Raw genomic sequence first — 15,049 nt, forward strand, 5'->3', positions numbered from 1 at the left:
CGTTTCTGCACCGGGGGGGGTGGTGGGGGGCTGCTCTAAAGATATGCCACCTGATAATGGTCCCTAAGAGGCCATCTAATCAAATGTGAATTGCCAGAACAGTGTTTTGTGGCCACATCGCTTTTCCCTTAAAGCCAGGGCTGTGCAGTAAAGGGAAGGAGGTGGATGCGTCACACAACAGAATAATCCTCAAATGATTAAAGTGTTTCCGATCTTTTTGCGCAGGCACAGAAGCAACGCAGGGAGATCCAGCCGTTGTGATAACTAGTATTTATTTATGTTACAGCGGTGCCTAGCGGCCCCAAGTAACCCCAGGGTATTGCACATGCACAGAGGGAGACGCTCCCGGCTAGCACAGCTCTACCAACCAGCCCGAGGGCTCGGGCTGAAACATCCAAGCCGCAGCCCTGGGAAGGGACCCCCGAGGCGATCGCTGCGGGAGCCTGCAGACGCGGATCTCCTGGGTCCCAGCCCGGGGCCCGAACCATGGGAGCGGCCGCCGGCCCCTTCCGCCGCGCCAGGCACCGCCCGAGCAGCGAACACTCTGCCCGAGGGGCGGGGCTGCGGGGATCTCCACGGGCTCGGGGCCCCTACGGGGGGGGGGGGCAGCGCGAGCGACGCGAGGCGGCCTGGGGAGAAAGCCACGCCCACTAGCCTCGGCGGCGCGGAGGGGGACAGGCCAGCGAGGGACGCTCCTGCCTCGTCGCCTCGCGCCTGCGCACTAGAAGCGCCTCGGCCCCGAGTCCTTCGGCTCGCCGTCCCTTCCCAGCATGCCCTGAGCGGAGCCTGCGCGCCCGGCGGGAGTTCGGGGAGATTCGTGGCGCTATGGAGGCGGCTGCCGGCGCTTCGGATGTGTTCGACGCCATCGTGATGGCCGAGGAGAGGTGGGGCTGGCGGAGGGGGAGGGAACAGCCCCCCCTGCCCCGGAGGGGAACGAACTTAGCCCGCTGCGGCTACAGGCGGCCGCGCGCGGGCGCCCCTCCCCTCCGAGCCGGAGCGCGAGCCCCCTTCGCGTGACGCGGCCGCAGTACGCTGGGCGGGGGCCGCACCGTGACGGGAAGCCGCCCTCAGCTGGCCGGAAGTAGCGTGTGGTTACGGTACCGTTCCGCCGCAACCTCCGCTCCCGCGAGCCCGGCACGCACGCGCCGACTCCCTCCCCGCCGCTCCCGCGGCTGAGGTGGGGCTGCGCGCGGGGCTGCGGCCGGCTCCGGTGCAAGGTGGATCAATAACAAAGGCCTGGAAAGGCGGCGGAGCCCGAGGCTGGGGAGGTGCGTGAGAGCCGGCAGCCCTTGGCGTTTAAAGCTGGAGGCGGCCCCGAGCCAGGAGCCCACCTGCCTGCTGCGGGGCCCCGGCAAACCGTGTTAAGCACAGCTGTGAAAAGCTCGGCCTAGCGCTCGCCCCACTGGGAAGGTGCAGTAAGGAAGAGATTTGTCTGACTGTGTTGCCCTGGCGTGTGTGATCTGAAGGTCTGGTGAGGGGGAAACGTTCTCAATACCTAAAGCAGCAGCAGCTCTCCCTTCCTCACCTACCTTACCAAAGCAGGGGAGTTTGTTTTTTAATGTATTAGGTTAAAGAATCATCGAAATTAAGATTTTATGTTAGTTTCTTTGCAAGTGTGGGCTGGAAAGAGCGTGCTGCACTGATTGGGATTTAAACTTTGGCCCCCATTATTGCAGACAAGATGTCTACCACCATCCATGTTACATATCTGAATGCTTTGTTTTAACACTAATTCCTGAGAGTCTCCCCTTTAGATTTTCCTTTCCCTTCCCCAGCCTTTCTACCTTAACCAAGACATCAGATATTGCAAAATACTACTGTATGCGGTGTAGTGGTAGTAATGTCGGTCCCAAGCTATAAGAGAGACAAGGTGGATGAGGTAATATATTTTATTGGACCAACTTCTGTTGGTGAGAGAAACAAAGCATTTGAGCCAGAGCTGGATCATCTAACAGAAATTTTGTCATCTTTAAATTGTATTCTTTAATATATTAAACAACAACTCTTTCACCAACAAGTTGGTCTAGTAAGTATTACCTCACCTACATTGTCTTTCTAATACCACTTTATATCAGTTAGCGTGGTGTAATTGTTACTCCACTTTGTCTCATGAATAAACCATCTGAAATTGCTTTGAAATATGTTGGAATTGTGAAGACAATATTTCAGTAAAAATAATAAAATATTCAGTATTTTTATGGCCTAGTATTTCTGCATTATGCCTTTGCTGATATAAAAAATTAATCCTAATAAAATCATATCTATTTTTCCCTTTACAGATTTCACGGTGAAGGGTATCAAGAAGGTTATGCTGAAGGAAGTCATGTTGGTGTTATTGAGGGAAGGAGGTATGGAGCACTACATGGTGCCAAGATTGGGTCCGAGGTAAATGTCAAAACTTTCTAAAAATCAATGTGTTGCTGAGATTAGATGGTGTTGTACTGAAGTAGTGCCTGAGCAAAGCATGTGACCTAAGTCTTGTATTGTTTGTATTGCTCCATGGCCTTCATTCCACGAACACACAAAAAACTGATTTGTAAACTGTTGTGAATCTACCATTTAATCCCATACAAAAACCTATATTAAGAAAACACGGCATTGCTTGGTTAAGCACTTGAAATTCATAAGATGCCACAGTTGAGGTTGTACGTGCATGTGTGTTGTGCAGTCTTTAATTACATAATAACATCCTGTTCCTCAAATAAGACACTTTCACATTTTTTCCTTCAATCCTAGATATACATGTGTTGTCTTTTACTACTATGCACTACTCTGTATTTCAGGCAACGTCTGTGAAATTCACTTAAAGGAGGTATTTTGTCACATAAGTGCCTAAACATGAAGCTTTAACATTCTCAATATATGTTTGTATTGTTTGTTTTACGAGAAAAAGAGAAAAATAAAAACATAACAAGGACCTTTACTCTCAACATTAAAACTCTTCTGGCTTGTACATATTGGCAATAAGAGGATGTAATTTCCAAAATCTGGAGCAGTTTGGCTAGATGCCACCTGGGCATCATATTCTATGCATCTTAATAGAGAAGAGGAGAAACCCACTCCTGTGCATCCCAGGAGCTGTGCAGGATCTAGGTTCCCACCTGCATACCTTAAAAAAAGTGAACTGCCCTTTCTACTTGTTTTTCACTTTTAGCACACTTTGTACTGTAATGCTAATTTAACCAGACTACCGTACGGCCTACCTTGTCTCTGCAGTTAAAGGTCCGGATCTGCTTGCACAGTCTCATTGAGATCAGGTGGATTTCTGTGCAAGATTGGGACATACATTTTGTGAAAGAATAACTCAATCAAATGAAAAAACAACAATTACCCTCCCATGCACTCAGTGAAGGATCCACCCCAATTCTCAGCTTTCTCCCTCTCAACATGTTAGGTGTAGAATGTTTACCAAAAAAAAATTGCAGTAATTATTTTATAATGTGAGCTATGTATTCCCCACCTCTTTTTCATTATTAAAAGAAAGCTTTAACCATTTTTGCTCAAATTTCACTTTCAGGAATTATTCAGTTCCGAAGATCAGGGTTTCAGAAAACTGAGTGACAGAAAACTGGGCATTAGAATGAAGACTGTTATGGAACTGAAAGTGGTAGCCTTCTCTTTCAATATAATAAACAGTTAACTACACTAAGAATCTGATCTTTCAGTGTTGGCTGCAGAACTTTCTGATTTCATGTTATGGGCTTGCCTCAGAGGACTAAAAAGGACTACCGAAAGAGTGATAGTCAAGACAATTGTAGCCATGCAAAAGCTCTCAGAACTTGCTCAACCATTTTAAAAGATGCTAGATACAGATATCCTGTCAAATTTCTCTCTCAGGTATTTATAGGGAGTAAAATTTTCAAAAACACCCAAGTGGCTTAGGCACTTAGGACCCTAGGTATCATTTGAAAGTCAGTGGGGCTTAGGCTCCTAAATGCCTAAATCACGTTTGAAAATGTACGCTTTTGAAAATGTTACCCGTGTCTTAAGTTCAGTGCCATTATTTCCCTCCCTCCCCCCATGCAGCTGGATTTGTAATTATGAAACAGAAGTGTGGCAATAGAGGTACAAATTTCTGAGGGATCAATGCAGATGAAATATGGTGGGGTGTTTTGCAAAACTGCACCTTCCATTGCAGTTTAAATTGAAGAGGTTCAGCACACTCTGATGCAAAACAGATTTTAGAAGTAGCATAGCAAGATGTTTCTATTTTAGTTTGTCATGTGCTAGTGTTTAGCTAGAATGTATTTTTTAAAATTTATTGTTTAAATGAATACAGATAAAGGGGATTTTTTTAAATTGAATTCTTATAAATTCACAGATTGGATACTATCTTGGGTTTGCATTGACATGGCAGCGTCTACTTCACAGATCTGCAGAAGAAAAGCCCAGGTATGTTTAAAAAAAATAGTATTTATTAATATTGCCCTGCATTTAAGTTTCTTTTCTCTAAGGAGAGGCTAAAATATTTTTATAGGTGCCCTAGTAATGGCCGGCATTTCTTTAAGAAATATACAGGAGGAACAACCGATAGTTTGTCTTTTTTCTTGGCATTACAAGAATCAAACTTGCCAACTGCAGGCAGAGTAGTTATTATTTTTTTTTTTTAATGAAGCAAAGTAGAAACCATGACAGTATCATACCTTCAAGGATGCCCTCTTCACAGCTATGGTGCTGAGAAAAATATAAATTATTGATATAACTGTAGACATTATTTTTGAATGAAACTACTAGTTGCAAGTGTACTGAGTTCTTACTGCTAAAGATTGAGGGTCAGAGTCTATGCAGCATCTCTTAGGTCCATTTCCTTCAGCCATGGCACTCTCCCTATACTGAAGTTGTGATGGGGGTCCGAGTAGGATGTCGTACTGCCCTCCTACACCATGCTTGCACTGGGAGAATTCTCTGCCCAGCTGTGGGGCAATATGCGACTGCTACGATCAGTGTGAGGCCACAGAGGAATGGCAGAATCCCTTCTTGCCTGTGTTTACCATTGCCTGTTCTTCTGCAGCATTTATAATTTCAGTGACAGGAGGAACGCAGAGCTGAAATCTTGGTTCTAAGGAAAGGAGTCTGTGGTGTTGGCCCACCCAGGGCTTCCTTTTAGTACATGATGAATCTGGTGAGGTCCATGATTTGGATCTGCTGATTGTGCCATCCATGAACCATGTAAGTTCTATACATCTAGTTGTATTTAGCCAGCAGTCTTAGATATTCAGGTCCTCTTAATATGACATGATTGACAGGCCTGCTAGATTTTTATAAATTTCCATTTATAAGAACATAACATAAGAACATAAGAACGGCCGTACCGGGTCAGACCAAAGGTCCATCTAGCCCAGTATCTGTCTACTGACAGTGGCCAATGCCAGGTGCCCCAGAGGGAGTGAACCTTACAGGCAATGATCAAGTGATCTCTCTCCTGCAATCCATCTCCATCCTCTGACGAACAGAGGCTAGGGACACCATTTCTTACCCATTTATGGACTTAACCACCATGAATTTATCCAGTTCTCTTTTAAACGCTGTTATAGTCCTGGCCTTCACAACCTCCTCAGGTAAGGAGTTCCACAAGTTGACTGTGCGCTGCATGAAGAAGAACTTCCTTTCATTTGTTTTAAACCTGCTGCCTATTAATTTCATTTGGTGACCCCTAGTTCTTGTATTATGGGAATAAGTAAATAACTTTTCCTTATCCACTTTTTCAACATCACTCATGATTTTATATACCTCTATCATATCCCCCCTTAGTCTTCTCTTTTCCAAGCTGAAGAGTCCTAGCATCTTTAATCTTTCCTCGTATGGGACCCTCTCCAAAACCCTAATCATTTTAGTTGCCCTTTTCTGAACCTTTTCCAGTGCTAGAATATCTTTTTTGAGGTGAGGAGACCACATCTGTACACAGTATTCGAGATGTGGGCATACCATGGATTTATATAAGGGCAATAATATATTCTCAGTCTTATTTTCTATCCCCTTTTTAATGATTCCTAACATCCTGTTTGCTTTTTTGACTGCCTCTGCACACTGCGTGGACATCTTCAGAGAACTATCCACGATGACGCCAAGATCTTTTTCCTGACTCGTTGTAGCTAAATTAGCCCCCATCATATTGTATGTATAGTTGGGGTTATTCTTTCCAATGCGCATTACTTTACATTTATCCACATTAAATTTCATTTGCCATTTTGTTTCTCAATCACTTTGTGAGATCTTTTTGAAGTTCTTCACAATCTGCTTTGGTCTTAACTATCTTGAGCAGTTTAGTATCATCTGCAAACTTTGCCACCTCACTGTTTACCCCTTTCTCCAGATCATTTATGAATAAATTGAATAGGATTGGTCCTAGGACTGACCCTTGGGGAACACCAGTAGTTACCCCTCTCCATTCTGAGAATTGACCATTAATTCCTACCCTTTGTTCCCTGTCTTTTAACCAGTTCTCAATCCATGAAAGGACCTTCCCTTTTATGCCATTACAGCTTAATTTATGTAAGAGCCTTTGTTGAGGGACCTTGTCAAAGGCTTTCTGGAAATCTAAGTACACTATGTCCACCGGATCCCCCTTGTCCACATGTTTGTTGACCCCTTCAAAGAACTCTAATAAATTAGTAAGACACAATTTCCCTTTACAGAAACCATGTTGACTATTGCTCAACAGTTTGTTTTTCTATGTGTCTGACAATTTTATTCTTAACTATTGTTTCGACTAATTTGCCTGGTTACCAATGTTAGACTCACCGGTCTGTAATTGCGGGGATCAACTCTAGAGCCCTTTTTAAATATTGGCGTTACATTAGCTAACTTCCAGTCATTGGATACGGAAGCCGATTTAAAGGACAGGTTACAAACCTTAGTTAATAGTTCTGCAACTTCACATTTGAGTTCTTTCAGAACTCTTGGGTGAATGCCATCTGGTCCCGGTGACTTGTTACTGTTGAGTTTATCAATTAATTCCAAAACCTCCTCTAGTGACACTTCAGTCTGTGACAGTTCCTCAGATTTGTCACCTACAAAAGCCAGCTCAGATTTGAGAATCTCCCTAACATCCTCAGCCATGAAGACTGAAGCAAAGAATCCATTTAGTTTCTCCGCAATGACTTTATCGACTTTAAGCGCTCCTTTTGTATCTCGATCATCAAGGGACCCCACTGGTTGTTTAGCAGGCTTCCTGCTTCTGATGTACTTAAAAAACATTTTGTTATTACCTTTGGAGTTTTTGGCTAGCCGTTCTTCAAACTCCTCTTTGGCTTTTCTTATTACACTCTTGCACTTAAGTTGGCAGTGTTTATGCTCTTTTCTATTTGCCTCACTAGGATTTGACTTCCACTTTTTAAAGGAAGTCTTTTTATCTCTCACTGCTTCTTTTACATGGTTGTTAAGCCACGGTGGCTCTTTTTTAGTTCTTTTACTGTGTTTCTTAATTTGGGGTATACATTGAAGTTGGGCCTCTATTATGGTGTCTTTAAAAAGCGCCCATGCAGCTTGCAGGGATTTCACTTTAGTCATTGTACCTTTTAACTTCTGTTTAACTAACCCCCTCATTTTTGCATAGCTCCCCCTTTTGAAATTAAATGCCACAGTGTTGGGCTGTTGAGATATTCTTCCCACCACAGGGATGTTGAATGCTATTGTATTATGGTCACTATTTCCAAGCGGTCCTGCTATAGTTAACTCTTGGACCAGCTCCTGCGCTCCACTCAGGATTAAATCTAGAGTTGCCTCTCCCCTTGTGGGTTCCCGTACCAGCTGCTCCTTGAAGCAGTCATTTAAAGTATCGAGAAATTTTATATGGTGTCTTTATTCCAAGTCTTGTGTATATAATTTTATTCATGTAATGCCTGTCTAACAGTGTATCACAGACACTTTGCAATACAACTAAAAACAAATCACTATAAATATACAAGGTATAAACAATTAAAACCTATGTAAAATCATAAATAAAATCAGTGTTGCTTCAAAAACTTTCTTAAACATAAATGTTTTTAAACTTGCTTTAAAATAAGCCACTTCTGTTGTCTTCTTGTCATAAAGTATGTGTGGTGGGGTAGGAATATTCCAGTACTGGAGCAACAGGTGCCAAAATACAGAATTTTTGTATTTCAGAAAATCTATATTTAAGAGTAGACTTAAGAGAGTGGGATGGTGTAAAGGGATATTTAGGAACCCCTCAGTGAAGAGCCTTGGGCTATGTTTACACTTAAAACGCCAGTTTAGACACTCATTACAGCGACTGGAGGGGTTCTCCATCTCTCTGAGGCTTTGGCTACACTTGCACTTCAAAGCGCTGCCGCGGCAGCGCTTTGAAGCGCTAAGTGTAGTCAAAGCGCCAGCGCTGGGAGAAAGCTCTCCCAGCGCTGTCCGTACTCCACCTCCCTGTGGGGAATAACGTACAGCGCTGGGAGCTTTGACCACACTGGCGCTTTGCAGCGCCGCAATTTGCGATGCTGGAGAGGGTGTGTTTTCACACCCTGCTGCAGCGCTGCAAATTTGTAAGTGTAGCCAAGGCCTGAGAGGCAGTAGGTAGGTTGACAGAAAAATTCTTCTTTTGATCTAACATAGTCTACATCTGGGGTTAAGTTGGCATAGCTATATTGTTGTAAGTTTTTGGTGTAGACCAGCTCTTAGAGATAATTTTAAATTCAGTTCACATTCATGTAGACAGCTAATGAAGTGAACACAACAGGAATATGGATTTTCCACCATCCATCCTGTGTTACCCAGTTAGCTCAGTAAACTGTAACATTCAACATTTGTTCAAATACTAGGTATAATTCTTGATCAGGGCTGACACTAAATTAGGTATCAGCTGTGATCATAACTGATTTTTACCTTAAGTGTGTATGAGGGGAATAGCTTATGTGGAAATACAGACCTCATATAGAACTTAAAGTATAATATTTCAAATGGGTTTTCTCTTGATAAGGTTTAAAGTAACTTTTCTCTATCAAGATGAAGATTCCAGAAGGTAAAGTTGTTTGAGCTATATTCCAGTTTCAGAACAGGAGGGTATTGAAATTGCCTGGTTGAAGAAATGGAGATGTTGAAAGTGATCATAAGTTTGAATTTATTTGTAATTTTGCTAAATGTTTGCTAAATTGGCTGTTTTAATGGTGCTGTTTTTAAAAAGATTTTTATATTGAACTTTTTGTAAACTGGTGACATAATGTCATCTTAAGACCTTGCTCTCAGATAAGACCATGCTAGCTCCCTCTAAAGTGGTCTCATGTATTTGGATTGTTTATATTTATTTTGGGGAGAGGAGGGGTTGGGAAGAATGGTCTCTCTCTGTAATACGAAACACAGAATATTTTTTAATATGACTTTTCCAAAGTGATGCTTGCTATAGGGTGACCTAATTTGAACCTGATTGGGCCAAGTTTCAAGTTAAGTCTTGCACCTGATTTGTCTGGAAAGGCATTGCAAGGCAGAGCAAAGCAAAGTTTCTAAACCAATACAATCAAAATGATTGGAGGGCAACGAAAACGATTAGGGGGCTGGGACACATTACTTACGAGGAGAGGCTATGGGGACTGGGGTTATTTAGTCTGCAGAAGAGAAGAGTGAGAGGGGATTTGATAGCAGCCTTCAACTACCTGAAGGGGGGTTCTAAAGAGGATGAAGCTAGGCTGTTCTCAGTGCTGGCAGATGACAGAACAAGAAGAAATGGTCTCAAGTTGCAGTGGGGGAGGTCTAGGTTGGATATTAGGAAACACTATTTCACTAGCAGGGTGGTGAAGCACTGGAATGGGTTACCTAGGGAGGTGGGGGAATCTCTATCTGTAGAGGTTTTTAAGACCCAGCTTGTCAAAGCCCTGGCTGGGATGATTTAGTTGGTGTTGGTCCTGCTTTTGGTAGGGGATTGGACTAGATTACCTCCTGATGTCTCTTCCAACCCTAATATTCTATGAAATGGAAGTCTGAGAAGCTTTCAGGTCAACAAGCCATCTCGAGAAGGACTGATCTTCCAGAATCTCCCAGACTGATCACCTTGGGGAGAGGAAGTCACAACATCAACAACCAGGCTGCTCCAGCCTTTGACCAGTCTCTCCTTGCACTGTAAGAAGCCCCTTTAGTGAGAAGCTTTGTGCCAGCAAAACATCACCATCTCCTTTACTGCAGTTCCAGATCCTATTTTAGAAGAGACAAGAAGACTAAGAGCTGAAAAGTGTGCATCCCCTTTCTTATCTATCTTTTTTGTTTGTTTTTTATTTTAATTTGTTGGGAGACACCCTAGCTTTTTATTTTCTGGGTGTGGAAGTAAATGTGTGGCTGTGCATTCACATTTGTATGAGAGCACCCATAAAGTCCACACAGCGAAGGTGCCTGAAAGAAAAGTTCCCCAGGTTTAAACAGCCTCATATATTGTCTCAAAAAATTATTAAAGTGTGTTCTGTGTCCATCTAAAAGTCCTAAGAGACTTTGAGAGTGTCATCTATAATTTCTGGTAAATAAGAGTTGTTTAACATCTGCTGATCAAGATTGTCCTGTTAAAGTCTCTTATTAGATCCTTGGTGGGCGGTGAGGGGGAAGAGAGGAGGAAAGGGTTAGACGCCACATCAGAATTGAAATCTGGGATGGAAACTTTATAACTTGCTCTGAGGCTGTGGTCCAGACATTAGATGATTATTTAGTTTCAGTATTAAAATACGTAATCAAATCTATAACATCAGTGGTTGAATTTAGTAAAATTCTTTAGGTGAGACTCATAACCAAACAGCTGCTACTTTAGACACCTCCTTGGGTTTTAAGAATTTAGTATTAATTTGATTATTTAATTCCATTACTGTCTTGTGACTAATTTATTTTCTTAATTTGATGGTGTAGTTTAATAGTAATAGTAGCTTAGCTTTGGTGATATTTTTAAAGTATTTTAATAAAATTTATAAAAAGATGCTGAGTAATATTTCTTTCAATACCAGAACATTTGAAGACCTGGGTGGATACAAACCCAGTCAACCTAAAACCCTGATCAGCTTCTCCTAATTAGTTTTGGTTTGCGCAGATGCCCAATTGCAGCTGTCTTGTTCACCTGACATACGCAGTGCATGTTAGTCTAATGTGAATGCCACAACTCTATTGCACTTTTGAGTGTTTTAGAACACAGTGTCAGTAATAACGATGACTATAGGCTCCCGTTTCCATTTTAGATGCGATCTTTAGCTGTCAGGAATCATTTTCTCAAGCCAGTGAGATGTAAGGGCATCAGTACTATTTCATGAATGATCCAGAAGTAGTGCCAAAATGCCTGCAATCTCTTCTTGCCCTACCTGGAGAATGCCTTAATTACTTTTATTTTTTCCTTACTGCAACACAAGTATGCTTTGCAAAATCTTTTTGATACAAGAGTCTGAATTTCTTAGTGCCTATCCTGCCAAGTGGGAAGTAGATTTTTTTTTTAACTCTGCCATGTGTACAGTAACTCCTCACTTAATGTTGTAGTTATGTTCCTGAAAAATGCGACTTTAAGTGAAATGATGTTAAGCGAATCCAATTTCCCCATAAGAATTAATGTAAAGAAGGATGGGAGGGGGGTTAGGTTCCAGGGAAAAAAAATTTGCCAGACAAAAAATACACACACACACACACTATATGTTTTAAAGAAACAATTCTGTTCACAGCTATGATGATTGTGAAGCTTGGTTGAGGTGAAGAAGTTAGAGGGTGGGATATTTCCCAGGGAATGCCTTGCTGCTAAATCAGTAGTTCTCAAACTTTTGTACTGGTGACCCCTTTCACATAGCAAGCCTCTGAGTGTGACCCCCCCCTAAATTAAAAATACCTTTTTATATATTTACCACCATTATAAATCCTGGAGGCAAAGCAGGGTTTGGGGTGGAGGCTGACAGCTTGTGACCCCCCCATGTAATAACCTCATGACCCCCTGAGGGCTCCTGACCCCAATTTGAGAACCCCTGTACTAAATGATGAACTAGCATGGGCTGAGCCCTCAAGGGTTAACAGGTTGTTAATGTAGCCTCTCACACTAGGCAGCACAAACATGAGGGAGGGGAGACAGCATAGCAGACAGAGACAGACACGCACCTTGTGTGTGGGAGAGAGAGAGAGAAATGCACACTGCCCCTTTAAGTAAGCTGACCCACTCCATTGTCTTTTTAAGTGGATCAGGAAGTTGAGACCAGCAGCTGCTGCCCCAGGCTCTCTCTGTCTCTCTCCATCTGTGTCCCCACCCTGCTCTATATGGAGAAGAAGGGGTAAGCAGGATGTAGGAGCAGGGGGGAAGGGGACAGCCTGACGTTAGCCCCCGCCCTTCTCCCCCCTCCTCTGCACAGCAAGTAGGAGGCTTGGGAACAGCTCCAAGGCAGAGGGCAGGAGTAGCACATGGCAGTGAGGGGAGGGATAGCTGCCATTGGTAGCCTGCTGGGCAGCTGCTGCACAGGGAACTTAGCGGGGAGCTGATAGGAGGGCTGCTGGTCCACCCTGGTTCCAAGCCCCCACCAGCTAGCTGCAACAGGCTGCTCTTCCTGCAAGCAGTGGACAAAGCAGGCGGCTGCCAAACTAGATTATAAGGGAGCATTGCACAACTTTAAACCAGCATGTTCCCTAATTGATCAGCAAAGTAACAACGAAACATTGTTAACCAGGATGACTTTAAGTGAGGAGTTACAGTATATCCATAGGTCATTATACATTTTCTAGTGTCAGGTTGTGGTAAAGGTACCTTAAAGAGCCACCACCACACATACGCAACTTTGAAATTTTGGCAATCTGCTTAATAATACATTGCATTTTCATAGTTCCCTCCAGCCACTGGTCTGGAAACATGTTATAAATATTTCCTAATACTATATTTTCTAATGAGTCTAAGGAAAAATCTTTGTCAGGATATTTACAAATGCGTTTAACACAAAGTACACACAGTGTGTATATTGAAAAACTGATACAGCATATGATTGACATTGGTAGTCTCATTGACCGAAATGGGGAACATTGTGTGAGAAAACAGTGGCAGGATTGGTCATGTATTTTGAAGTGTAACACTTTAATATTAAATACTCAGCGTTGTCTTCATGTGGCAACTGAAACAATCTTATTTCTGCTGAACAGAACCTCCATAAGAAAATGTTTCATTTTTTGCAGTAAAAAAATAAAGGCCCTGGAATCATTAATAGGAATGATTCAGAAATACCCTTATGAAGACCCCACTTATGACAAACTTCATGAAGATTTGGAAAAAATCAGAGGAAAATTTAAACAGGTTTGTAGTATTTAGTTGTCATCTTAGAAGGTAATAGCAATTTCCAGAAAGACTGCAGTCTAAATTGGCAGTAATATAAAGCTGCAGTTATGCAGTTCAGAGTAATTATTTTTATGTAATCTTTCTGGGCTACTTGTACCAGTTACAAATGTAATGTTTATTTAACTTAGCACGGGGGTGCAAAATAAGTTGAATTCTCCGGTCCATAGCAAATGCAATAAACTCATCCTAAAGGAAAAAGGCTAAAAAGCCATTTAATACTGACTTGAGAGAGAGCTGTGGAAGGGAGAGGAGAAAAGAGTAGAAATGGGGAGGGTATCTTGTTACAAATTTACCTGAAATACACACATTTTAAAACACCTATGTGTTCATTTTTTTTTTTTTAGGTTTGCTCATTGCTAAGTATTCAATCTGAATTTAGAATCAATCCTGAAAGATCTGCACTTACTTTTTGAGCATAACAGATGAAGATAAACATATATGAACAAAGAAGAAACGTTAAGGAACAGATATCTGGGGGACTGATTATAATAATAATAAAGGCAGATAAAGTCAGAATATAAACAGGTTTTTATTTTACAAAAAGGAGGGTAGAAGAGTTAAGCAGTAGTGGAAAGGCACCCTTTAATGTTTGCTGTGTCCCAGTTTTATTTGTTCATTGCAAAGTCAGTGTATGTCCTGTTTAAAAAATCAGTTGCTTCTACGATGGTTTGTTTTATGATGTTTCTCCCTTGTTTATTATCCAAAGGATGGATATTTCAAAACATGTATTGATCACTACGAAATTACACAATATGTATATTTACACAAATAGGTAGATATTTTCCTTGTCTTGAGGAGCTTACAATAAAGAGCTATGTTATTTTTGATGGTGAAAGGATGAAACAGAGGATGGGATAAGAGTGAAGAGGAGGTGTATTACAGACATGGTTCTCAAAACAGCTACAGCTCAAAACAGAATATTGCTGCTCTGTTGTTGATTTTCTGTATTATTTCCATGAGCTCTGACACCTGATGTCTGATCCAGTGCAGAAAAAATATACTGTCAGCTGAAAGTGCAGAAAATATTTAAAAGAAAGAAAGAAAAAAAAGATTGAGATCTACCGCTTAGAATAACTAACTAACTAATAACTAATATCTTTTACTGGGCCTCTTCACCCACTTTGTGTCTCTCACATCATGGGACCAAAAATACTGCAATAATTGAGTGGTAAATTGTTTCCAAGATGGAAAATGTATTTTTCAGTTTCATTCAGAAAATGGATGCTGGCAGAATATGTAAGTAAATATTCAACTATGTTAGTTTAAGAGAAACAAATTATTTTGTTCAAAAGATATTCTGTATTTTGGTGCTAGAATATTTATGTAACTTTTCACAAATAGAATATAATGTGATCACTTCTAGAAAGAATTTCACTACAGTGTAGTGTATGTATATCTGTGGAGCTGCTTCATTTATAAGTCAGTGAGCAACATTCCTTTGTTCATTTTTTAATTAATTTTTCTACATACAACTGTACCAAAATTCATCATAATACACAAAGTAAATAAAGAGGATTACAACATTCCTTTTAACGTGTGTGTTCATCCTGCTTTCACATTTGAGAGATGAAGAGGGGAAATTGCACTACAATTTTAGAAGGTGAATTCTAAAAGTGATATACCAAATCTTTACCTTTTTTTTGACACATATGCCACTAAACAGAGGCTTCGTGTAATAACTGTCATATTTTGACATGTTTGAATATCTGTTTACATAGCGAAGCATTTCAACAAATCATATATATAAAGTAACTGCTTTAGAGCCACCTACTGGAAGAAGATATTACA

The 15,049-nt window shown here is 41.6% G+C and overlaps 1 protein-coding gene across 1 annotated transcript; it reads left to right on the forward strand.

Annotated features, from left to right (window-relative positions):
• Positions 1–661: 661 nt before the first annotated feature.
• On the forward strand, positions 662–14,786 carry LTO1 (LTO1 maturation factor of ABCE1). Its single transcript, XM_045016388.1, has 5 exons — positions 662–884; positions 2,280–2,385; positions 4,322–4,392; positions 13,102–13,219; positions 13,606–14,786. The coding sequence occupies exons 1-5, from the start codon at positions 826–828 to the stop codon at positions 13,672–13,674; spliced, it is 423 nt and encodes a 140-aa protein (XP_044872323.1). The 5' UTR covers positions 662–825; the 3' UTR covers positions 13,675–14,786.
• Positions 14,787–15,049: the final 263 nt, after the last annotated feature.

This window comes from Mauremys mutica, chromosome 4 (genome assembly GCF_020497125.1).
Source record: "Mauremys mutica isolate MM-2020 ecotype Southern chromosome 4, ASM2049712v1, whole genome shotgun sequence".
Lineage (NCBI taxonomy): Eukaryota > Metazoa > Chordata > Testudines > Geoemydidae > Mauremys > Mauremys mutica.